The following is a 26,946-nucleotide window of genomic DNA, read 5'->3' as shown; positions in this document are numbered from 1 at the left end:
GACTTATTGAACTAGGTTTGAGCTCTAGGAATCAGGGATTCTGGATTCTAGATATTTTTACTGCAACATTATGTGGCAGCCTCACCTCTGCCTGTGTACACACCTAGTGTTAGACTTAGTGTGTTGAAATAAGTTTGTTCCTTATCAGTTTTCTTAGCCTTGATAAGGGGCAGGTCCAGACAGCATTCATTTTCTCATGCTGTGCATGATTCACAGTGGGTGGCATACTGTAGGGGACACAAATAGTTAAGACTTTTTGGTGAATTAGAGTATCAGGCTTAGTCATAACTAAAAAGTAACATCATGTCCTTGAGTAAATTCCTAATCAATGCTGAAATGAAATATTCTCAGCTGAAAGAACACTAATCCTTAACGTCACACAGTTGTAGACCTGTGAAGCACTTGGCCTGTAGTAGGCGCTCCATGAGTGGTACCTGGTTATTAATAACACTATACCAGGATTTAACTCAGCCTTGAGTACAACATTAGACAAGAGCACCAAATCAGCTCCATCACTTATTGGCCATGTGATCTTGGGCAAGCTATTTTACCTTTCTGAGCCAAAGACTGATAATAATAACAACCTTATAAGAGTGGTTCTGACCTAGAAACTAAATGAAATAACTGAATAGTTAAACTTAGGAAAGTGCTTGACTCAATACTGTATGTAGTTATTATTTTGAGCAAAAACCCTTGGCTTTTTAACATGTGCAGTGATTTTGAGTAAAATACTCCTACTTCCTTGGGCCTTCTGAAACAATGAAAGGGGCTAGCAGTCCCTATAACTGCCTCAATGAGACCAAGTTTGGGAACCTTCGAACCAAAGGCCATGTGAGGGTTCCACAATTCCACGCCTCTTTCCTTCAGCAACCTACCAGTTAACGGTGTTATAAAGGAGACCAAACCGACGCGACAGGTTTTCTAGAAGAGTCCAGCACCTGTGGTAGCTCTTAAACCAGGCTCATTTTAGGCTTGTTCCGCACACACAGGTCACGACCTTACAGAGCGCAAGTCACGGGTTGGGCGGTCCAACAACTCCAAGAGTGTCCCTAGGTTGCCAGGGCAACGAAGACGTCACGGCGTAGTCTCACTTGCCCATAGGCAAGAAGCCCACAGAGCTCAACGCGCAGGCGCCTCGTGGGAGCCAATGGGTGCGGCCCCATAGCTGGCGCCGCTCGGCCCCTCCCTTTTCCGATCGAATTCGGGGGCGGGGCGGCGGCGGGAGCGCGCCCGTCTCTCCCGGGCGAGCGGGCGGTTTTCGGTGGCTTCGTGGTTGGGCTCCCCGTTTCGTAGGTTACGCACACAATCACTCCCCAGGGGGCCGCCCGGAGCCCGCCCAGGCAGCTGCGCCATCTCATGCCTGGGCACCCCTGAGGCGGGGGTCGCAATGGTGCGGGGCAGGGGCTCAACGAGGAGCTGACCAGGGGCTGAGAAGAGTCGGGGCCACGCACGAAGCCCTTCCCTTACCCGCGGTCGGGCTCTGGGGCTCCGGCCCGCCGATTTCCAGCCATCAGGGTCACGCCACTCCCTGGACGCCCTGAACTCCGTGCCCCCCAAGCCCCGGGCCCCCTGCGGGAATGTTCAAAAATGAGTACCAGGTAACCCGAAACGACTCTCCAACCTGTGTATAGTATTTTCCTCTAGGGTGAGGTAGTTCGCATTCGGGGTGAGGACAAAGATCCCTCCCCATTCCCCCATAACTGGGTCTTTTTCTGGGTGCGGAGGAAGTACTGGATGAGTGTGGTCTTCACTCCAAAAGAAAAAAGAAGGCGGCAGCCAAGGTTTGGGCATGTGATTTGGCTTTTGTTCAGTCGTCAGCTCAAGTTCTTTTCAAGCTGTATGGATTGCCCGTGACTTACTAAAATGCAGATCTTAAACCCCCAACCGGACCTCCTAGACCGGAATCTAAAGGGCAGAGCCCATAAATCTTGAGTTTTACCAAGTGCCTCTCACTATTGATACACACTGGTATCTCACGTAATATAAGTAAAATATATTGCTATAAAAAAGCATATGCCCACTGTGGGAAACTTGTAAAATCAGAGAAAGCGGAAGGAAGAGGGGAGGAGTATTTTTCGAGGTACAAGGAGCTTTCTTTAAAAAGGGAGAGAAAAAACTGCCTCAGATTTAAAATTTTTTTTGATATATGACCTAATTCCAGAAGTTATAGTAATTTATAGTAATTAGTACCTACACACAGTTTGCACATGATACTGGCTAAGTAAGAGATTAAGTGTCTTAATGTGACTGTGTTAAAACTAAGAAGCCAAAATATCTTTATATTGTTGGGAATAATTAAAAGCTGGAAATTCTTTACAAAAATCAGACAGATTTGCTCATCTGCTGCTTATAATTAAAACAGACTATAAAAGAAAAGCATATTTAGCCTTCATTTCAGATTCTCAATTTCTTGCAATTAACTCTTCCTCAGAGATAATCATCTTAATTCTTTTCTTTGATAATTAAAGCTTATGGATATTCAGTTATGTGTTCAGTATTTTTACATAAGCATGGCCCTCCATATTCTCAGGTTTACAATAGGGAACACATGTCTATAGAAATGATTCTCTATTTTTCTTGTACAGGTTTTATAGATTTCCAAATTATATTAAATATCTGCAAAGATCTAGGAATGCTCAGAATAAGAATTGTCTCCCATCCCTCACTCTTTCCCAAGCTTTTTTATTGACCAGTGCCAATATATTCAATTTGCCCTTTTTTTGAATAATTATTGCTGACACTATTGAGCCCTTGCTATGTACAAGGTATTGTGCTTGATGGTCTATTTACCAACAACCCATTTTACAGATGGAGAATCTCGTGTAATCCAACAACCCATTTTACAGATGGAGAATCAAGAAGTTAAGTAGCTCTCAAGGTTGGACATTTAATAAATGCCAAAGCTAGTGTTGGAGCTCTGGTCAGTGTGACTGAAAAGCTTGTAGCCACGGATAATTTATCAGAATTTTTTAGCCTGGCTCTAGAGTTGAGTTTAAACCCTTTAGTCAGACATGACTAGAATGTTTTGTAAGCATGATTTATACATGGCATGTAAAGGAACCCCACACTGAGAGACTGTAGGGTTTGTATAACATAATTTAATGTATATTGTGCTTTGAAAAAAATTCCTTAAACCATTTCTCCAAGGTGACCCAAATCAGAATGGTTGTGGCTTAAGTACAATCAGGGTATAATGTAGGAGTTATAACAGGGGAAATGTTTCTTCCCAGATCTACTCAACAGACAGATGCCTGGAACAGCAGTTATAGACTCTGTGGTGGGTGTTATTTCCTCCTTAGTACTGCCTTTCGCTATAATTTAAACATGTTTAATGTTTTTGTTTTCTAGGGAGGTGCATTTGTTGAAATCTTTAGTGCTCAGGGCAAAAATCCTGGAGCAAAATGGAAGATCCTTGGCAGTCCCTCTGTGATTTGGAAAGTAAGTGCTGGAAGCTAGAGGCACCTAAAGCCTGGAATGAAATGAGAATGAAGGTTATAACAAAAGGGACTTGATAAGGTTTCAGAACTGTATTTACTGGTTCATTCATGATGCTGTTGGCTGCAGCTCTCCCAGAAACCACTCCTCAGTCCTTTAAGGCTTTGGCACAGGGCTCATAACCCTTCTCTGTAAGCCAAGTCCTGTTGTTGTTTCAGGTGACTTCAGTGTTTGTGAGGAATATCTCTCCAAACCTTGTGCCTCCCAATTTCTTGATTTCTTCACTTAACAACCTCTTGGGCTCTGTGTCAGCCCCCACTGCTACTCTCATGCCCTGGACCTTATCACTGCAAACTGCAGGGCCTCTGAAATCAGTAAGACATTGAGACATGCCCCTCTGCCCCCGAGCTTCAGTTCTTAAGGTTGTTTGCTCAGTTACTCACTGTATTTGTTCTTCAATCTAATTGAGACCTTTAGGCCACTGGGCTTTCTACTTCCCCTGTGCTTAGTTTTATTTAGGCTTGTACGTTCTCTGTTTTCACTTCCTTTACTCTCTAGCCCAGAATCCACAGTCTGTAATTTCAGTCACTTCCTGGGCAAAACCTTGAATGCCCTTGCTTTTTGTTCTTTCATAGTGCTTGCCTAACAAAGGCCAACCGTCTCAGAATCCCCAGTCATTTATCTTTTCTGAGCTGGTTTTGGGGCTCCTCAATAACTTTGGAGAAAATATCTATAGCCTCTTAGATTAATATTACTATAAATTCAACGTGAACAGCCTGGAAAGTTCTCTTTTTATGTTCTCTTAGTCTTTAAAATGATTATTATTATGTTTAATGTGATTTTATTTTTGAGAAAGAGACAGAGCACAAGCAGGGGAAGGGCAGAGAGAGAGGGAGACACAGAATCTGAAGCAGGCTCCAGGCTCTTAGCTGTCAGCACAGAGTCTGATGCAGGGCTCGAACCCACAGACCCCGAGATCCATGACCTGAGCCGAAGTCGGATGCTCAACCAACTGAGCCACCCAGGTGCCCCTAAAATGATTATTTCTTCATTATCTTCAGGGTTTCAACCACCAATTCTCCCTACCCCCTACTTCCGAACCTATAACCAGGACAGGCCCTCTTCAATGACTCACCAGAAGACCTCACACCCCATTTCACAGGGCAAACTGATGCCATCAGATTGAAACTATCTCAGCTTGCTGCCACCAGATCTAAAAACCTATATCCATCCTTATCCTTTTCTCTTTCTCTTCTCTCCTATACAACTAAAGAGAAGAATATCTTTCTGTGGGCCTTGTTCTATGGAAAACTCTTTAAAGCTACTGTTAACTGAGTGCTTACTGTTTGCCAAGTCCAGCATTAAGCACGTTATATGTATCTATACGGTAGTCTTGTGAGATAGGCACTTTATGCCAATTTTCTGGATGCTAAAACTGAGGCCATAGAGAGAGTAAGCAACTTGCTTAAAATCCTACAGCTCTGAACTGTGAATGAGAGTTAAAAGATGCTCTGATGGTATAGAGCAGGGAGTGTAGGAAAGGCTTCCCCAAGGAAATGACATTGGATCTCTAAGAGCTAACTATATACTGTGTGGGGCTGGTAGAGAGAAGAGTGTTTCAAGTAAAGGGAAAAGCACATACCAATTCCTTGTGCAGGAGAGAGCTTAGAATTTTTAAGAGATTGCGAGAAGGCCACTAAGGCCAGGATTGAAAAAAGAGAGAGAGAGAGAGAGAGAGAGATTGAGGTTTGAAAAACCGGGCAGCGACCAGACCACGTGGCGGGTTATGGACTGTGTTGATGATTTGGGTAAGCTGTTGAAAGGTTTTAAGTATATGCCTAACTTGTGTATAGATGGAATAAATAATACACTCAGTCTATGTGTGTTCATTTCAAATACGTGAGAGATGCTGTTGTGATGGATACAGTACAGATTTATTTTAATGTTATTTAATTCTTAGCAGCCATTAGTTACAATGCATTTCTTAACACATACAGAATGGAAGATTTGTAGGATCTGTGAAATATTATAACAGGTATTTATACTCAGATTTCGAATTTGCTTCAAAAAAATAGAAAAAAATTTCTATTCCCACTTTAAGTCATGTAAATTGGACTGTCATGTATAAGGAGGCTTTTTATTTTCAGGTTTTGTTTTGTTTATGTTTCTCCTACATTAGATTTTTTTTAAGTTACCTTAATTGTTAACACTTTGCTTTGTACTGATTTTAAGTAGGTGATACATAGAACTTCACATTAGGGCACTAGTAAAATAAAGCAATAATTAATTCTGTATGAGCCATGGCCAGGCACCAAGGAACTTATGGACTGGATACAGTTTAGGTTAGATGATTTTTTTTAATGTTTATTTATTTTTGAGAGACAGCACAAGTGGGTGAGGAGCAGAGAGAGAGGGAGACACAGAATCTGAAGCAGGCTCCAGGCTCTGAGCTGTCAGCACAGAGCCTGACACGGGGTTCAAACTCGTGAAACACAAGATGGTGACCTGAGCTGAAATCTGACACTTAACCGACTGAGCCACCCAGGCACCCGTAGATGATTTTTTTTGTACTGTAACACAGAGTGATGTTCAGCCTGTGCCATTAGAAATACATAAATAAAGTGAGAGGAAGAGTAACTAAGCTCTGGAAACTAAATTAGTAGCGGGAATCCCTGAAACTGGGGAACTTCTTACAGTTTGGGAGCAAGAGTTTCTTGATACAAGAGGATTTGTCAAGTGACATAGTGTGGCTTCTGTAGTCCAGTTCCCAGGACATTTCAGGGTGAAAGTATCATCAAGGCCTGAGCCTACTTTTAAGTCATTTGACTCTGGGACTTTTTTTCTGTGGGTTTGCAGCTCCAATTTTATAATAGAAGCCAAATACCATTGTTTATATTTTTGTTCTACAGGAGTTTGATAAAGAAGCTAAAAGCTTTGTGTTTGTCCTGGAAGGCAGCAGCCAAACAAACAAAATCCAGTTACCAAAGGAGAATAAGCAAATCCGTAAGTAAGATTTTTAATATTAGAGCTTAACGTTTGATTCTTAAAGTTATACTTTTAGGTCTACTACACAGGCATTAGTTTGATTTTTACTGGCATCTGTTTACTTAAAGTGATAGGCTTGTTTTTAATTTAGGAAGTAACCTTTGCCAGGCTTTATATAATATGTATTGAATATATATAAATATTATATAAATACATATATTCTGTTTCAATGTTAGTTTGAAATCTGGAAGTATTTTTAAGAAGATTTAGAAGATTATTTGATAGCCATTGATTATCATAGTACTGATAGTTATTGAGTAATCAGTATGTGCCTATGATTTCCCTAGCATTTCACATTTATTAACTCTCTTAATCCTGACAGTGGTTCTTTTGCAATGAACACACTGAGGTTGGCTCCTCACCAAGAAATCAGAGAGTTAAGGGTAAGCTTTGAAATAAACTCAGGAGTTCTAAATGATAGGAATGAATTCATGAGAAAAAGTTGTGTAAGAAACTATAGAAGGCATTATTTAATGACACATCAACTTGTAATACCATTAGGAATATTAATGTTTAATATGTTTAGATATAAATGTGTTTCAACAAAAGCCCAAAGAGTAGATTTTCAATTCTTACATTGGAAATTCGGATCAGCATTTTAAAGCAGAAGGAACCTTGAGAGATCACCTGAATTTACGATCAGAAGCCCAGTTATTGGCAGAACCAAGGTTAAAATTCAGGACTCTATCACCTATCAAATTGGGCTTTGAGTAAACTGATGGCAATGTAAGAAATATAGTTTTTCACAATGATTAATCAGATTTTCATCAACTTTATGCTATGTATTTATTAACTATAGATTTCAGGTGGTTTATTAAGTATAAGCAGCCAGTTATTTTTTTATGTTAATCATTTACTTATCTGTTCCTTTATCAATTAAGAACATTGATTGAGGGGCACTTGGATGGCCCAGTCAGTTGAATGTCCAGCTGTTGATTTTGGCTTAGGTTTTAATCCCAGGGTCATGGGATCAAGTGCCCCTGTCTGGCTCCACCCTGAGCATGGAGCCTGCTTATGATTCTCTCTTCTCTCCCTCTTCCCTTCTCCCCTACTTGCACTCTCTCTCTCAAAAAAAAAAAAAAAGTTATGAAAAGATCTGTTCTTGGTACTGGATTTTCTCCTTTTGATTTAGCTTCACAAACTTTCACAGGCTCTGCTTTAGCTACCACTTCAAGCTACTGCATGTATATTTTAGATTTCTAACACATAAACCAAATCATAGAAATTATGGATGGAAGGTGATTAATTTTAAAATGGTTTGCCAGTGTTTCTTTCTAAAATAAGAAACAGAACCTGAAAGAGAAGGGATAATCTTTTTGAAATAATTTTAATTAATTTGCTACCATTTTAAAATTATGATTTCCTCCTAGTTCCTGTTTTTTTTAAACAGTAGAGTTTTTTTTTTTAATTATTTCCTCAAAAATGTATATGCTTATATCGCGTCAGGCTCTGGGCTGATGGCTCAGAGCCTGAAGCCTGTTTCCGATTCTGTGTCTCCCTCTCTCGCTGCCCCTTCCCCGTTCATGCTCTGTCTCTCTCTGTCCCCAAAATAAATAAACGTTGAAAAAAAAAATTAAAAAAAAATGTATATGCTTATAAATGAGGTGAACTAAGTAAGGTGAGCCAGAGAAATATGCCTGAAACTGTAGGTTATTCTTACTACAGGAGACATGGTCCATCTCTTTTTTAAGGATATTGACTTTGTGAGATGAATATATCTGATTTGCAGGAACATGACTTTGTTCTAAACCAAGGTCTCTTGTTGGCCTATACTTCTGTGTAATGCCCTTAGCATCTATGCACATAATCATGTTATCAATAATCTCAAATCACTTCTGGTAACCTTTCTCAGTTGGATCTGAGAAAGATTTCTCCTCTACCAGAGGCTCAGTGACTAAAGACAAGCTCCCTTTACCTACATTTATGTAAGTTTTTTTTTTTTTAGAAATAAAACAAATTTAACGTGTTATAATTGCTTTTTAAAAGGAAAAATGATAGTTTTAATTGGAAGAAACAGAAGACTCTTTTAATGTATTTCTTGTACAATGCCCTGCAATTAAAAATTAATCTGGCTCTTCTGTAGCATGTGTGGTACTATAACAAATGGAACAGTTTACAGAGTCTGCCTTGTACTAATGCCTTTAAGATTAATTATTTGTAATTTTTGATAACAGAACTTTATAGCTATTTTTACTAGTATAAAATGACCTTCTAAGTGAAGCTGTTGTTAAACTTAAATGGTGTGTCTTGAATGGAGAATTAGCTTTCAATTAACATTTCTAAATTTAATTCAGTTACCATTATATACTCCTATTTTAAGAGTAAACATCCACTTTATTTATGCAAACTTGACATTAGGTACCCCATATGTGTTTCCTACTATTTAGGTACTTAGGAAAAAAGTTTAATGACGAAAGTAAGTATGTTTAACTTTTCATTATTTTCATTTTTTTGAGAGAAAGCACATGTGAGAGAGTGGTAGCAGAGGAGGGACAGAGGAAGAGGGAGAGAGAGAATCTTAAGCTCCACGCCCAATGCGGAGCCCAAAGTGGGACTCAATCTCATGACCATAAGATCATAACCTGAGCCGAAATCAAGAGTCGGACTCTTAACTGACCGAGCCACCCAGACGCCCCTAACTTTTCATTTTAAGTAATGATATTTCTGAATTATATCTGAACATCTCTGAATGCCAGAGTTTTGCTTGTTTTTTACTTAACATCTTATCAAATAAAGGAAAATGTGATATTGATGATCAGATTATACACTTCTCCGGTGCACGAATCTTGCACCATCTTTTCGTACACCTGACTTAGCATATCATATATAGTTGGTGCTTGTTAAGTTTGTTAAAGGGTCCACATTAAGAAACTGTAACAATTTGGGTCATAATTTCTGATTATAGCCAGTTCGCCTTCCTAACCAGACTTAAGTAAATGATTAACTAAATAAATAATTCCATGCTACTCTTCATCCTGGATCACACTATGGAGCTGCCCCTATGAGAAGCAGCTCTGTCACATGCGGACATGTCGATGGTCTGTCCCAGGACTTATCATTTGGATGGTCTGTCCCAGGACTTTCTGTTTAAGGCTTTTGTTTGAAATTACTGTTTTCTTTGCCAGTGGCATCTGGATCCAATGGTGTGTCTTTTGGGATCAGCATCCCTGAAGCCTTGTGTTTATCGAGTTTCAGCTGCTCTGGAGGATGAGGTCATCTTTATGAGGTTTCCCCCAGGCCTCCCCCCAACTCCCATTTTGGTATTCTTTCTAAAATAAATGTCATTATGACTTGCTCTGTTTAAAACCCTTCAGTGGCCTTGACCTCACCACTCTACTGAGGATGCTCTTGTCAAGGTCACTAGTGATCTCTCTATTTCTGAATCCAGTGGCTCATTCTCAGCCCTCATCTTGCTTAACATATCAACACCATTTGATAAAGTTGACACCCTTTTCTTCATTCATCTTCCAGGATGCCCATCCTCCTAGTTCCCTTTCTACTTCACTGGTCTTCCTTTTTAGTTTCCTTTCATGGTTCTTCCTCTTCTCTTCAACCCAGCTTAATGTTGCAGTGCCTGTGGACCTGATCCTTTACCCTCTTTCTGCATTTCCTCCCTTGGTTATCAGTGCTAGTCTCATGGTTTTAAATGCCATCTCTGTCTTACTCCAGCTTACGTTTATTTCCAAATCAGACTTCCCTCTCAAACTCCAGACTTGTAGTTTCAGTTGCTAGTATGGCATTTCTACTTGGACTGCTTAACCCTAGAAATTACTCGTACTGCTGTAGACAGCCACATCTCAGTTGTTAGCAAATTGTCTTTTCAGTGGCTCAAAAAAACTTACGTCAGTCCAATTTTTCTTTTCTTCATTCCTTCCATCAGGAAGATCTTGTTGGTTCTATCTTTAACTTAGTTTTAGAGTCTACTACTTCTTGTCCCCGCCAATGCTACCGTTACTTCATGCTTGGAATGTCTCATGCAGCTGTCTTCTCATTGGTCTCCCTGTATTTTTTTACTTTCCTCCCTACAGTTTGTTGTCAGTTTCACAGCTAGAGCAGTACTTTGAACTATAAGGCTCTCCTCTCCTGAAAATGCCCCATCTCTCTTGGTTAAAAACCAAAGATTGTAGGACCTTGCAGTATTTGGTGCCCTCTTAGCTCTCTGACCTTACCTCCAATTACTCTTTCTGTTGTTAACTCTGCTACAACCATACAGGTCTCCCTGCTGTTTTCAAACATAGCCTGCTGCCCTGTCACCTTAGCACCTATGCATAAGCTGGTAATCCTCTGCCTAGAGCTTTCTTTTGCCAAATAGCTGCATGGCTCACCCTTTCCCCTCCTTTAGGCCTTTATTAAAACGTCATCTTCTCCAAGCTCCTGGGGGGGCTCAGTCAGTTAAGCGTCCAACTTGGGCTCAGGTCATGATCTCACCATTTGAGTCCGAGCCCCACATTGGGCTCTGTGCTGACAGCTCAGAGCCTGGAGCCTGCTTCAGATTCTGTGTCTCCCTCTCTCTGTGTGCCCCTCCCCCATTCATGTGCACGCGCACGTGTGCGCGCGTGTGCGCTCTCTCTCTCTCTCTCTCTCAAAAAAAAAAAAATTAAAAAAAAAAAGTCATCTTCTCCGTGCGAGACCCATCTGCCCTGTAATTTATATCCCTTCCACACACTGTTGATCCCTTTTACCTTTCTCTACTTTTTCCCATAGTACTTTCACCATTTAACATGCTGTTTGTTTCTTAGGGTTGTTGTTTTTTTTTCCAATTGTTTTTCTCACCATTACCAAAAAGCAAACACCCTCAGCACAGAAATTCAGTGTGTTTTGTTCACCTACAATAGTGCCCAACACATAGTAGACATTCAATAAATCTGTGTGGGATAAATTAATGAATGGATGAGTGACTTCCCATTGATTTTGGGATGACCTGTATCCTTTGGCTGGCCTTCATGGTCCTGAAAGATTGAGATCCTAGCTATTTGCCAGAATTACCTCCTGCTGCTTTTCCCTTTCTGACTCTCCTACCAGCTCTTTAGGTCTTTCAATCCATCCATTATACCATGGTTTCTTTCATCACATGATGGAGTATTCCCTCTCCCTGTAATATGTGTTCCTTCATCTGCCTTGCCTACTCAACCCCTGCTTATTCTTTTCAGCTGAATTCCAATGTTGTTTCTGCCAGAGAACCTTCACTCATCATCCTCTTTCCTCCAACGACCCAGGATTATATGCTTTCATTGCACCCTGATCTTCTTCCTGGAACTAGAAGTTCCAAGAGAGCAGAGACCGTGGCTGTCTTAGTCACTACAAAAATCTCCACATCGAGTCTGGCATGTAGTAGATGCTTAATAAATCTTTATTGAATGATAGATCTAATTTAATCCATACAGATAATCCTGTGAGGTACAGATCGAATTTATTAACCCATTTTTACACACAAAAGTGAAAGAGCCCAGAAAGGTTTTCTGATTTGCCCGAGGAATATGGAATGCCCAGTAACACAGGCATAGCCGTTTACCATCTTCTGGGTTGAAGTAGGAGAGTGGACTTTAGCAGGCTCTTTGTGCTGGGACTACGCTGGGAACCAGGAAATAGCTTCAGCTGTGCCTTAACAGGGCATATGGAAAGGATTACCTTGCAGTGTTCTAGTCCCAAACTCTTAGATGGTAAAACAAACACTCGTGAGGTATGTGTTCAGCATCTAACTGTTACTGGCTGTGAGGGAACAGCTATAAAACCCACTGCTTAAAAAACAAATGGTGTACTGGGGCACCTGGGTGGCTCAGTTGGTTGAGCATCTGACTTCGGCTCAGGTCATGATCTCACAGTCTGTGAGTTCAAGCCCCGCATCAGGCTGTATGCTGATGGTTCGGGGCCTGGAGCCTGCTTCGGATTCTGTGTCTCCCTCTCTCTCTGCCCCTCCCCTGCTCATGCTCTGTCTCTCTCTCTCTCTCTCTCTCTCTCTCTGTCAAAAATAAATAAACATTAAAAAAAAATTTAAAAATGAATGGTGCTTTACCAGTTAAATGCATATGAAAATATTCAAAGGAAAAAAGGACCTGAGCCCTTAAAAATAGCGGTAATTAATTTCAGCAGAAAACAGATTAGAAAACTGCAGAAACCTGTGTATTTCAGTAAAAAACTAGATTTTTATGAATTTTTATATACTCGGGCATTTTTGGACTACTAGTAGTTCACATTCAGCATTAGTTAGAGTGATTTTCAATATAAGGTAGACATGAAGAGTCAGTTTAAATTTACTAGGCCACTGGAAAAAAAAATTACTAGGGAGTTTATTTAGCATTTCTGACACACAGGATCAGTGTATGTCAAATGTTATTAAAGTACTTTTTACTTTGTCAGATCATCACCATATGGTGTTGTCATACTTCTTTTAATCTTAGAAGTGAAGCCTTTTGGAAACTAGGGCTTCTGTATGTGAGAAAGTAGAATTACAAAGCTTTCTTTTTTTAAGAGCAAGTGTCTTTCAGATCTAAAAATGTTCACAGGAAAATGCCCTATATGTGGAGCTCCTTGTGTTTGAAGAGAGCAGTGCTGATTCAGTGAGATGTGGGACACAACTTAGGGACCTTTGTGAAGACTGATTTCATTTATCCAGGTGCTCTCTCAGCTCTACATACAGAGGCCGTTGTGCAATAGAAAAATCAGTGGAAGATGCAAGAGAGAGATTAATTAATGATGGTTTATTCAAGTTGGCCTCGTTTTTGGTGTCTCACATTGGTTTTGTAGTCCAGAGCTCAGGTTGCCTCGCTGACTTTTTCCATAAATTTAGTAAAATCCTGTTCCTAGAGAATTTTCAAAGGTCAGAGCCTGTTACTCCCTAATGCCATTGTATTGCTAGTCTATGGATGGCTCTCTGGAGCAGTTTATAAGCTTGACATAAGTAAAAGTTATCCTTGAATGTCTGATTTAAAAAGTAGTAAGCAGACTTGACCTAATATGTTTGTTTTTTAGAAACTAAATTTCAGGGAAAATGTAGAAACTCTAAGTTGTTCAGGAATGTTGCAAAACAGTTCACTGAAGGAATTTCTAAACAAGAAGGTATATATAGACTATCCAAGCATGTATTGTTACTTTAAAATACTTAAATTTGTTAAGCCTCCTAAGTCAGAATAAATAGAAAATAATGTGCATCTTAGACCAGTTGCCTCTTCAAGCATTGCCCTATACTATTAGATTTGTAGGACAGGTTCACAGATAAGTGAAAACATTTCCATTTCCTAACGAAGTCCCACATGAGGAAAAAAGTTCCTAAAAGGGATGTTTTAGGAGGAAGTGATTCTAAAACATCCATTAGGAGCATCGTTAATTGAGAGATCAAGCAAAGGTTCAAAACCTAAGAGAAAAGGAATTAAGTGAGTAGGTCTGAAGAGGTAATATAAAATCAATTGGTTTTTCAAACAGTTGTACACTTCAGCTGTCAAAAGTGCCGTAGGGGTTGGCTTTTCTTCATATATTTTTAATTCAGATGAAGCTGGTGATGGAGAATAAAAGCAGTTTGCAGTTTGTGAGCTTTGAATTAATTAAAAGTATGTTAAATTAACAAAAGGTATTATAAATGAAACTACGTTCCTCCATCCATCTCACTGTAGACACATTTAAAACCATATGAACTAGATATGGCTCATCAAACCTTCAGTTGTACTTGTCATAATTAGAATTGTTTTTCTTGATCTATTGTTTTCTATTAAGTTGTTTAGTACAGTTAAAACTGTCAGTGGATAAAAATAATTGCCACACGCTTTTATGGCTGCCTTGATGGGAATCTGTAGTTTAATTTTATATGTTTCTGTTGAATGCAGTCCTCTGTGTACATTCTCTTGCAACCTAATAAAAATAGTAAATAAAAAATTACTATTTTTTAATTTTTCATAAAAATTTCACCCTACAGATGGGACTTTAAAAGGCAACATTTGTTGTTAGAGTTTCGTTTGATTTTCATCAACTTTTTTGCTTTTATAATGAGGCTGTAACTCCTGGGTAGTGTTATTACAGGTCTGTATTACTGAAACGTTAAAAGCTTCAGATTGTTGAATGTGTGTGGTTGTGTGTGTTTATATGCACATATAAATGGTTGGGACATATTAATGTATATTTTTCCTCTCTCATTCTAGTTGGACTGATCCAGAGGTTTCTTGTACTTCAGATTTACATACCCTTGGGACAAGACTTCTCCACTGAATTGCTGTAAGATATACAGAACTTCTTTCAATGTTTTATGTGTATTAGACATTTGATCAATTGAACCAGTATGGACAGTCATTAATTACAAGTGGCAGTTTTTGCATTAAAGAGCAGTGACTTACCAAGCCGACATGAAGTAATTAAACTAATTTAATCGTATTTCTCAGCTATCTCTATAGTCTGTCATTTCCCAAGGGGAAAAAAGCAAATTTCATCTGTTTAAGAAAATATCAAAGGACTATGGATTTGACAATAAACAACCTATAACATGAAGAAAAAAATAATTTATAAGTTTGAACTTTTGGTTCAAATGAGGGATAACTTTGTACTCTATGCTATTGAAAACTATGTTTGGATTACAATGGATTGAAATACCTCATTTTAAAGTTATTTACTTAATGTGGCTCAAGCAGTTGAGCATCTTGATCTTGACTCTTGATTTTGGCTTAGGTCATGATCTCATGGTTTGTGAGTTTGAGCCCCACGTTGGGCTCTGCACTGATAGTTCGGACCCTGCTTGGGATTCTCTCTCTCTCTCTCTCCCCTTCTCTCTCTGCCCCTCCTGCATGTGCACACACGCACTCTCTGTCTCTCTCTCAAAATAAATACATAAACTTAAAAAAAAGTAGTTATTTAGTCTAGAAATACTGGCCCTCAGTGTTGATATATGAATGGCTTGGAATATATTTTATTTTATTATTTTTAAAAAATGTTTGTTTATTTTTGAGAGAAAGAGAGAGAGAGAGAGAGAGCTGGGGAGGGGTAGAGAGGGATTGGGGAGGGAGTCCCAAGCAGGTTCCATGCTGTCAGTGCAGTGCCCAACATGGGGCTTGATCTCAGGAACTGTGAGATCATGACCTGATCCAAAATCAAGAGTCAGGTGTTTAACCTACTGAGCTACCCGTGCTCTGGAATATATTTGTTTTGAATAGCCTTGCTATGAACAGATTGTTTTAGGAAAAATGAGAATATACAACTTTAATTCACTTGAGCTGTCTGTGGCCTGAGATGATTGTGAGAATGGAAATAATGCATTGATTTATGTACTCATATAGCGTGGAATATTCCTTACAATTTCACTAACAAATTTGCACATTTGTTAAAACTTTAGACTTAAGATATGGTATTTTCTCATTTCTCTTTGTAATTAATAGCTGTCCAGTACCTAAGCTTAGTCTTTTATTTTCCCTGCTGGAATAAATAACTTTTCCTACTAATGAAGGTAATTTTGTACTAGTTATATTGGTGCAAGCGCAGAGGAAAGAAGAGCTTTCTTAATAAAATGAGAATAACATAAATTTCAGGTTATTCTTTTCTCTTTGTTTATGCGAAGTACATTATTAGTGATTTGTGCATATGTTGGAAAAATATGAATTTTAGGTAATAATATACAGTCTTGTTTTCTTGAAAGACAAAGGACAGATGGAACAATTTTTTGCCTTCGTTTTATTCAACTTTAAACCTCAGTAAATATCTAAGATTTTCTATCGTCCTCTGCCATGATTACCATAATTCTTTAAAATAGTTCTTATAGTAACAGGACCAAAAAATTATTTGATGCTCTTATGTATCTTTCCCTGGTTCTGCAGAAAAAGCATTTTCAAGACTCTCCAAAGGCATTCTAAAGGTACAGAGTACCATATAAAGCTTTATTTCCAGTGTAAGGGAAAGTGGTTTCCTACCAAATGGAAGGAGGCAAACTATATTTTATTTTTAAGCTTATTAAGTTTCTTATATAGAAATCCAGTGCAGTGCCTTTTTTTCTTCTGATCTCTACCAACGGTGCTTTTAGATTCTTAGGAAGCAGCAGTGGAGGCACTGGTGGTTGGTCTTCTGATCAAAGCTGTGTAAGACTCTTGGCTTGATCTTGGAGCAGAATCTTCTGCTGATGAGCATTCTTTTTCTATGCGAAATTAAGCTTTATTTGTGTCCTCAAATACTTGAGCTTATCACCCTAGCCTAGGCAATACACTGTTTTAACTAAGTTGATAATAACTAAAGCTTCAATTATTGAGAAATTGACAAGTATGTTAGGTTTAACTTAAGTCACAGCAAGAGAGCAGCTGATGTGAATAGCCTATCACTTTGTTACCCTGTTATTTTTTTTTCAAAATTTTTTTAATGTTTATTTTTGAGATACAGAGAGAGCACAGGTCGGGTGGGGCAGATACTGAAGCAGGTTCCAGGCTCTGAGCTGTCAGCACAGGACCTGACACGGGGCTCAAACTCACGAACCGTGAATTACATGAGCCGAAGTCAGACACCCAACTGACCGAGCCACCCTGGCGCCTCTGTTACCCTATTATTAATGAATGCTCTCGGCTGATGTAAGGGTAGGGAAACATATGGTGGAATTAATTATTAGACTTTGAGTTCATTTGACTGTAGTCATAGATTGTTTTTTTCTCATACCCACATGGACAAACAAGTATTTGGATTTTTCAAATGGCTTTAGTTTTTTTTGTTTTTTTTTTTAAGTTTATTTTTGAGAGAGAAGCATGCATGCCTGCTCGCGCATGGAAGAGGGGCATAGAGAGAGGCAGGTAGAGGATCTGAAGCAGGCTCTGCACTGATAGCAGAGAGCCTGATGTGGGGCTTGAATTCATGAACTGTGAGATCATGTCCTGAGCCGACACTTAACTGACTGAGTCACCCAGGCGCCCTTCAAATGGCTTTAGTTATAGTTTTAGCAAAATAAATGTCTTATGGACAAAGGTCAAAATTATCAAATAATATGGGGAAGACATTCTGTGTCCTGACCTTGTGAATTTATCAGATTATAAGGAAATGTATTAACTCTGCATTTGAATTTGTTGCTAATAGATAATCAAAATATTTTGCCATTTTAGGAAGTAATGACAGAGACCATATTTTTACAAGAAAGAAGGTAGAATAACGAGTTGAGATTGTCTTTGTAACTACAGCATTTTTTTTTCTTAAATGAAAGGACTTTTTTCAGCGCCCTTCGTGTTTTACGGTGTTTCTAGCAGCATAGCTCCAGGCTATTTTAAATAATACATTTCTCTAACAAGCTTGGAAAGCCATATAGCAGAAAGATATCTGGCTTCTGAAATTTTCCGTTGTCAGAATGGGAGAGGCATTTTGTTTCACAAAGACACGTTTACACATCAAGAGGTTTTTGTAAGTGGAGTCTTGCCAGCTGGATTATGAATGCAATCATCATTTCTTCCGCATCTTTCCATGTCTCTCACGTCCACTAGATGATTGTACTGCTCAGGGGGAGGTCACGCATCTGTGGGATAGTGGATGCCTTAGAACCAGCAGCGGCTCTGCTTGAGGAACCACTCATTCAGTCAGTCCACACGTCACCGAATTCCTATTCCTGTCATGCAGTGTGTTTTGCATGGAGTGGTGGGGTTTGGAGGGGGGGGCGCGGTATACGTCAAACCTGTACACTTTCCAACTCTCGCTTCTACCCTCCTAGTCCCAAACTGCCATTACGCCACCCCTCATCTGCTGTTGAGCATCCCAGTGGATATACCAGATTCTTCTCCTGTCTTTTTTCATTTTAATCTCCACATTGCAGCTAGAGTGTGCTTTCTACTTTTGGGATGAGCACTGGGTGTTGTATGGAAACCAATTTGACAATAAATTTCATATATTGAAAAAAAAAATAGAGTGTGCTTTCTAAAAACCACCCGGAATTCCCATTGTACTGAGAATCAGCTCTCAAGTTCTTGATAGTCCTGTGTGCTCTGGTCTCTCACCTTTCCCTTCTCATCTCGTCCCTGTCTGCCCTGCGCTCACATTTGTCCACCAGACTGGCTCATTTCCAGCCATACTGGCTTTGCCAGATGAAGTCTTTTCTTAGGCTTCTACACACAAGTGGTTCATATCCCCATTTCTTCGCCTTGCTGACACCTTCTCAGTCTTCTCATCTCAATTTATGTGCCCCTTTTTCAGAAAGGTCTTCTTGGATTTCACCCCACTAAATGAATTTCATCTTTTCTGCTCTTTTCTAGCACCCCATTCTTTTCCTTCTTTGTAACTATACCAGTTTGTAATTCTGTACTTACTTGATTATCTGTCTTTTGGGGTAGATTTTGAGTTCCATGAGGACAGGGACCCTGTGTGTTCTACTCATCAGGATATGCCAGGACCTAACAATGCCTGGCACAAAAGCTCTGAAAGGTGGATGAGTGGGCACTGGGGACAAATGGATTGAAATGAATGAACAGGACCCAGTCTCTGTCCTCACAAAGTTTATTCTGAGGGCGAGAGATCAGTTAAAAGGCAATTGAAATACACCTTGATAAATGTTATGATGACATAACAGCGAGACCTGTAGGTAACATGTGAAGTATTAGGTAGAAGTAAGAGCGTAGGCTTGGACCTGGACAGATCCAGTCCTGTTTTATCTCTGTGTGACTTTGGGCAAATTACTTAACTCTCCTCACCCATGGGATGAGAGTAATAATACCTACTACACTGGTGTGTCATAAGAATTAAATGAGAAAATTAACATAAAATAATAATGGCTTACATTTATTAAGTACTTGCTATATACCAGACATTGTCCAAACACTTTGTTTTAGCTGAAAGAATCCTCAGAACGAGCCTCTGTTATTGCCTCTGTTTTGAGGAAAGTGAAGTCCAGGATGGTTCATGAATTTGCCATAGGTCATAGACCTACTAACTCTTAGAGCTAGAATTCACACTTGGAGTTTAAATGTGGAATGTGTTTAAATATGTGCCCTGCACCACTATGCCATGCTGCCATACTTGAAAATACCATTATTTTTCTATCTAACTATACATGCATACATATGTAGTAGGGATATTTTATTTGAATCCTATATGAGACGAAAGGGGTAAGACTTCTACACCTTCTTTAGGGGCTTCCCGTAATACAGTGTTAGCATTAGAGTTTGGGGAAGGAAAAGTCTGCCGTTCTGAGAGGATCCTGTTTCTTCAGAGCTGCATAACCTGACCAGAGTTATCTAAGCATATTACATTTTGGGTTTAGAGCAAAGGGAGTGTTTACTGTACTAACGCATAGTGTGTTTAGCAATAAAATAACGGAATTCTCTCTTCTCTCTTGGTGTCAACCCACAAAATAAAATTCCCTCCCTTTTTAAAAATAAACTCTTCATTTTGACTTGCATATTTCTTAGCATTAGTTGCGGTTTTCATTTCCGAAGTATTTTAGTGCATCTCTAGCTCACTATTTGACCTGAAGTTAAATGATTTAATAAACAGCAGATTTTTAAGAATTCTTTCCTTTTGTGATCTCTTCCATACATGGCAGTGGGAAGCCAGTGGTTCCCCTGTGTGTGGGTTGTTAGGTGTTTCAGAACCTGGGGGCAGACATCTGGTATGCTGGAGGAACACTATGAACCTGAGCTCTTGGAAGAGAACCAACTGCATCTTGAAATAGAAATCCATTTTGCTATATTTGATGCTGCCAATCACACTAAATGATTTTGGAATATTACATTTTTTGACAGGAATTGCATTCATTATACTGAATAGTGTTGAGATGCATTAATTCCTTTCTCCTGATTTTGTCATTATCTCGATGAATTCTGAGAGACATTTTTTATATTGTTAATGCCTCTAGTGAACTGACATTATTTTTCTCATTTTCACTCATCTCAACCAGGGCTTTTTCAGGATGTGGGATGAAAACACTATGAAGCTGGTGGTGGGTATCATGTGCTCTTTGGAGGCTGGGATGCTTAGCCTGTATAGGTCCTGGGAAATATTGCCAGAAGGGTTCACATTTTGAGCCTTTGGCTATTTGGAGTACTACTTTCATGTGGAATCTCACAGGGTAAATTCTTAAAAAAGAGAGACTTCTGAAAGGGCCCCTAGTCCTTTCAAATTTGAACTGATTTGTTGTGATCTCCACATTGCAATATTCTGAATTTGAAACTCTATCTGAATAGAATTTAATGATTTTAACCTAGAATTTGATCTAGGATTTGTGATGCTCATTCCAGAATTCTTCTTTTATCTTTTTGCTCTATCCCCTAGTTATATGCCTTTGGGTCAGGCTCTTAAATTCCATCTCAGTTTGCTATTCAGTGTATGGTAATGTAAACTTCTTAATTTTATTGTAATTGTCAGAGTTAATCGGAGATGTTGGGGCTTTTTCTAAGAAATTTTAGGAGGTTTAGGTCCATGTGGATCTTAAAGCTTTCCATTTCTGTAAAAATGGAAAACTGAAACATACCCATCCTACAAAACAAAGCTTTAGCCTTAAGGTAATTTTATGAAAGTTTCCCCTACATCACCTTTCCTATTTTGTTGCTAGTGAGTCAGACAAAGAGGTCAGAAAAGAAGTTTAATAGAAGTTTCAGGTCCTTCGACTCTATTGAATTTTGCTCCTAATGCCTCCTCTTCAGGAGCATTGGAGACAGTAGACTCCTTTGAAACTGTATACCAAGTAAAAGGAATATGGCTTCACAGCTGCAGACCTGTTCTTTTCACACGTTATTAGTCTTCTTCAGACACTTTAAAGCCACCAGAGTCGAAAGAACAGCTAAATTTCATGTCTTTACATCAGAATGACATTGGTGAGAGCTTTTGAGATTGTGTCCATTTAACCAAGCACAACTCTTCTCATGGAAAATTTACTTTATGTTTTTGGTCATTTTGGCACCTTCCTTTAAAGAAAATAGTGGTTGCTGTGTAGCTTTTAAGTTATTTGTAAAAATGATGTTATCCAAGGACCAAGTATTGTATTATCCAATAAAATCTTTTATATCACTTAGTGAATACATGTCTAAACTGTGTGTTTAGAACAAGGCAAAAATGGCCAGGAGTTGCTCTTTTTTAAACTAGAAATATGGTGTACTAAAGTGGTCATGACATTGCGAGTTTGATTAACATTTTGAATGTATCTCATGGCTAATTCTGACTTCTATTTTTTTCTTTTTAAAATCATCAGTATTTAAATCTCATTATTTTAATTATGTCCAATTAAATGTGCTTGCATAATCAGTATATTTTGTTACATGCATTCGTAAAGAGAGCACTTTAAGATGTTTTGCATACTGACTTTCATAATATGTTAAATTTGCATGCTTTAAAATAGGTTTTGTGTAGAAGTTTTAGGTAACACGTGGTAGGTGTATAAATCAGATACTCTATTCTTTATCTCTTAAATGTCTTTTGAGAAATCTTTTCTTTCTGGTTCTTAGTTCAGTTCATTTTACTTCTCTAAATTATCTTGGCAGTACTCTTTAGCTAACCTAGATATATGCTGAAAGCTAAAACACAATACTAGCAAAGGAAAAATTGCGTGTATGGAAATATTTGGAAGTGTCCTTACTCTGTAAAATCATAATAAGAGGCCATGCATTTGTTAAAGCACTGTGCAGATAAATTATTGCCCCAAACACCATCAGGGCATAAGTCAGAGTCCTGTCATGAGTTGTCTTGCAGGTTTGGGAGTCACTGGCTTTGCCGTGTGTTAGCTTGAAGACCCTGGGCAAGTTGCTGAGTCCTCTGTGTGTCACAGCCTCATCTGTACAATGGGGATGATATTTATACCTATTTATTGAGTAATTAATGAGGATTGAGTTGGATAATGTCAAACGGTAACTGCATAATTTATAATTTTTTATGTCTCTAAATAAGAGTGCAGGGATATTTAATTTTTAGATTGTCCTTCTAAAACATTTTGAGACAAGTTGGGCATGTCTGTTTTCCCTGTGAAATCTTCATGGTACTCATCCCTGAAGAGAAATGGAAAAGTAGCTTTTCTTTGATCGAAGTCTACTTGACTAGTGACTCATGCCAGTTCTCTATCTGGAAGAAAGTGATCAGCATAAACATGAAAAGACGTGACTCCCATCCATTGAGTATGGGTGTTAGCAATTTACTTAGAAGACAACTGTAGGAACTCCCGGCTTCAGAGTGTTGGTTTGAAGGGACTTACAGGTGACCGGGCCAAGCGTGGAATCACAGATAGAGAAGAAGTTTCATCTGTGAAGAAACAGGCCCTGGGAAAAACAAAGCATATAAATTTCCAGCACTTAAGGTATAAGATTTAGGCCTTTGCTATTTACCAGTGCCTGTGTTCTCCTTCACTAGCAGGGATGATTAAAGACTACTCATAGCAAATCACATATCTTCCAGATGCTCTTCCTTCTTTGAGATGGCAGAGTTGGAAAGATCGATTTCTTCAATGTCATTGATACATAGCTTACTTTTTATTGTCAGGAGAAATAATTCATCTAGTTTGTTTCTCCTTCCCTATCACTGCATTTTATTTTTAGTCTGGCACTTAGTAATTTCAGTTATTCAAAATAAAATCATCTTAAACATCTACAAAATACAATATAATATGTATGTTATGGGACTTACATGGTCCCTATTATAAAACTTATAATAATTAAGGAATTTTTATTAATGGAGCATTCTAGAACTTCTTAATGTGGAAGCAAAATTCCTTGTTAGCAATTAAAATATGTCATGAAACTGTATGAAGTCATTTGGCTTTGATTAAGCCGTCCAGTAATAAATACAAGGAGAAACCCTCAATGGGGAGGGCTGGTATCTCTAGAATTCCTGATTTTTGTAATTTTCCCCCCATAAATTGTAGAATTTCTTACCTGGATGCACAAATACTTTAGCATCTTTATTTGGATTCACAGAAATAACTTTGATGGAATGAAATATGTATAATAAATCATGAATGTATCTTACAATAGCACTTATACATAAATCTATTATAGCGTTTATCACATAATGGTCTTACTATTTATGTATCTCTGTAACCAACTCCATACCCTAACTAGACCATGAGATTTTCAGGGGCTAGTGTATTTGGATCCCAATGGAGCTATCTTTGAACTTCGAATTTCTTTCTTTTTTTTTTTAAGTTTATTTATTTTGAGAGATAAAGAACACATGCATGGGGTTGGGGGGAGAAGTAGAGAGAGGGAGAGATGGAATTCCAGGCAGGCTCCGTGCTGTCAGCACAGAGCATGATGTGGGGCTCAACTCACGAACTGTGACATCATGACCTGAGTCAAGATCAAGAGTCAGATGCTTAACCAACTGAACCACCCAGGTACCCCTCTTTCTTTTTTTCTTTAAGTTTTATGTTTATTCTCTACCCCCCATCTGGGGCTCGAGCTCATGAACCCGAGATCAAGAGTTGTATGCTTCCTCCGACTGAGCCAGCCAGGAGCCCTGAACTTTGAATTTCTAAGTCCTATTCTCTCTTTTTTTCAATCTTATATACATTTTGGGTTGATAATGTTTATATGTTTTATACGAGCAGAGGATGCCATTTCTCCCTCAAAAGATTGAAATCCACTGATACGTGGTTCGACCTTCTCTTTAAAATTGAGTAGTACTGCATAGTTAAAGTAAGCTGACATTGCAAATTGCAACTACATTAAAGTCCTCTGTTGCTGGGAACTCTTAACATTTGCTTTTACTTTTTTAATGATCAACATTTGAACTTTAAGTTTTAACCTTTGGTCATAGGCAGCCTAGATCCATGGCCATCAAATTTGCCCAGCCCAAGCTTCTTCATCCAAAGGCCCTACAGAGTTGGTGGTCACTGGGCACCCATGGTCTTTTTGGATCTGACCTGATGCCCCTCTCCCTCCATGACTCGCTCCACTCCCTTCCCCTTGCCGTAGACACCCTGGTTGCTGAACACCAAACACGCTCTTATGCCTTTGGCTTAAGTTTCCATCCAACCTAATCCTGTCTCTTCACCTTTGAAACCCTAGGTGAAGGCCAAACTCAAATATGTATTCTCCATGAATCCTCTCCGAGTTCTCTGGTTGCAGTCAGTCTCTCCATTCTCAGTGTTCCCATACTTGTGTATATGATTACTTTGAGGATAAGGACAACTTATTCATCACTGTGGTCACTCACAGCACTTAGAAGAACTCTGTGTGCATGGTGAGTCCTCAGTAATTCTAGTTTATATTGTATTATGCTGAAATGTGTTAATATACTGTCAAAGTGGTTCTTAGATTAGAAAAAGATAGAAAAAGAAATAAGGATTAGAGTGAGAAGGAGGTGAATGGGATTAAGAAAGTGTCCAGCTTTCCTCTTCTCAGTCCTTAATGCCTGGAAAACTACTAACTGAGCCTTAATTTAACCTTTTATTTGCCCTGCCAAGTATAAAGTACATTTCTTCTAGCTACACCTCTGCTGGCAGGATAGTAACTATTTTGAAGAATGAGGAGAGTCAGGAGAACTTACGTAAGGAGAAATAAGTACCCTTGAGTTTTCTCAAAATGGTTATGTGGGTAGGAGTATATGTAAGTAAATGTTCTCAAGGCTGGATTAAAGCTAAGGAGCATCACATTTGGCTTTTTGATAAAAATTCTGATTGTAAGCCCATAACAGAACTCCAAGAGAACTTTAATTAAAACCAAGTAGTCAGCACTTTTTTATTAGAACACATTAGTGATCTTACGTTTTATATCTTTTTCATATTTTAAAAGCTATTATAATAAATTGAAACAATGACAGTGATATGAAATCCTCAGGATAGTTGGAGGTTGGTTACATTTGTTAGCAGTAAATAGGTACAGCTGTTCTGTTTGCTATCCATAGGTATTACCATCCGCTTTGTTCTGAGGTTAAGTGCCATTGATTTACAACTTGGAAAATAAATTATTTAAAACATATGTGATTACTGCTATACCATAAACATAGCGATTTGTAATAAAATGTACACATTCACTATATTTTAGAAATTGATGTGTTAGCATAAACTTTTAAAACATTTTAGAAGTTCAGTTCTCTATTATTGTAGGGGATCTATAAATCATATCTAACCCCTGTGTTTTACAGAAAAAACCCTGAGACTCAGAAAAGGGATGTGACATTTTTCAAGACACAAAGTTTCTTAGAGGCAAAGCCAACACTAAATCCAGAACTCCTGACTCTCTAGCATCTTTGCTTGACATCTTTGCTGCTTTTTAGTGCTTGTGTTGGAAAAAGGGAAAGATGTAGTATGATTTTATAATCATGGTTTTTGACACTTTGAGAGTGAAGTTACTTGTGCAAGTACTTTGGACTACCAGTTGTGGAAAGTTAATTCTGTTACCGTAATCTGGATTTCTGTTCCTCCCCAATCCCTGTCCTCTAAAAACCACCAGAAATAATTAATTCTGTGTTTGGGTCAGGATTAGCAAAATTAAAAAAAAAAAAAAACCCTACTTTTAAGGATTGTTTGGTTGTTAAGGACATTAATCAATTTAAATTATGTCTGGTAGAAGGATAAGTATTAGAACATGGAGAACTTATAAGAACCCAAATGCACAACTTTATACAGGCCTCTTAGGAGGTGATGGTTGTCATTAATTTCTCTCTCTTTCCCTCTCTCTTTCTCTCTCAGCTACTCTCTCATTTCTTATCCTGTGAGTCTTCTCTGTTCTGTTTCATCTCACAGACCACCTTCCTCTGTTTGTCATTGTGAATGTGGGCAAATATGGCTACCAATAGGTCCCTCTGTGACCCTACAACTCCAATACCCATCACTGTCTGACCAGGTTCAGTAGGTGTATCTTACAATGCATAGATCTGAAAGAATAATCAGGATCAGTTATTGGCCAATCATTGGCCTTAAGCCAGCCATCTTTGGTTGCAACTTCAGAAAACAGATATCCTGAGAAGAGGGTATGGGCAGGGCAGGCAGATGGGCTGATAGACCCACTTGTACTCTCTTCTGAGTCTAAACATTTTTCAGTTACCTCAGAACCTCTTTCTTTCTCAGTTAGCTGCCCATGAGCTCTACAGATATTCCTGAGCCCCTCTAGTGGGTGGTATTTAGGGGTACATAGTAGCCAGAATTTTTTATTGGAGTGAGATCTACTTTTTTTAAAAAACATGTTTATTTTTTGAGAGAGAGAGAGCAAGCTGGGGAGGGGCAGAGAGAGAAGGAGAGAGAAATCCCAAGCAGGCTCCATGATGTGAGCGCAGACCCCACACAAGGCTCAAACTCATGAACTGTGAGATCATGACCTGAGCCAAAACCAAGAGTCAGGCGCTTAACTGACGGAGCAACCCAGTTGCCACTTAGAGTGAGATCTACTTTGATGTTATTCCTGTCCTATGTCATGTACTTCATGTATGTGGAATCCTGTATAAAATGTCTTAGTTAATCAGGGTAGGCTCTGCTTTGTGCACTCACTCAAGGACTAAGCACCATTTTTTTAGTGCTTCTTTAGCTGATTAATAGCACTGAGTAGATTGGTTAGGTTTGTTGAACATCTACAGTATGTTAGGCTCATTTCATACTGTATTTGCCAAGTTTGCTAAGGT

At 38.8% G+C, this 26,946-nt stretch overlaps 1 protein-coding gene and 1 long non-coding RNA gene across 17 annotated transcripts in view; one reads left to right on the top strand and one right to left on the bottom strand.

The window, feature by feature from the left end:
• LOC123605808 overlaps positions 1-1,097 on the bottom strand; it is a 117,893-nt gene extending 116,796 nt beyond the window's left edge. The window contains exon 1 of one of the 2 annotated variants that reach the window (XR_006715894.1): positions 876-1,097. This is a non-coding gene — a long non-coding RNA (uncharacterized LOC123605808). The remainder of the gene's footprint in view (positions 1-875) is intronic. The other variant, XR_006715895.1, reaches the window with a different exon arrangement.
• A 166-nt stretch (positions 1,098-1,263) lies between these two features.
• Positions 1,264-26,946, top strand: part of CFAP20DC (CFAP20 domain containing) — a 230,554-nt gene continuing 204,871 nt past the window's right edge. For 10 of the 15 annotated variants that reach the window (XM_045493411.1, XM_045493403.1, XM_045493402.1 and 7 more), the window contains exons 1-4: positions 1,264-1,598; positions 3,349-3,438; positions 6,345-6,438; positions 14,610-14,682. In XM_045493411.1, coding sequence (XP_045349367.1) covers positions 1,578-1,598; positions 3,349-3,438; positions 6,345-6,438; positions 14,610-14,682 — 278 coding nt within the window. In that variant the 5' untranslated portion in view covers positions 1,264-1,577. Of the gene's footprint in view, positions 1,599-3,348; positions 3,439-6,344; positions 6,439-6,802; positions 6,864-14,609; positions 14,683-24,395; positions 24,571-26,946 lie in introns of those variants that run through there. The other 5 variants (XM_045493414.1, XM_045493408.1, XM_045493407.1 and 2 more) reach the window with 2 other exon arrangements.

The sequence above is a fragment of the Leopardus geoffroyi genome, chromosome A2 (genome assembly GCF_018350155.1).
Source record: "Leopardus geoffroyi isolate Oge1 chromosome A2, O.geoffroyi_Oge1_pat1.0, whole genome shotgun sequence".
NCBI classification, from domain to species: Eukaryota; Metazoa; Chordata; class Mammalia; order Carnivora; family Felidae; genus Leopardus; species Leopardus geoffroyi.
Note: the sequence above shows the minus strand (reverse complement) of the source record. Positions and strands in the feature narration are given on the sequence as shown.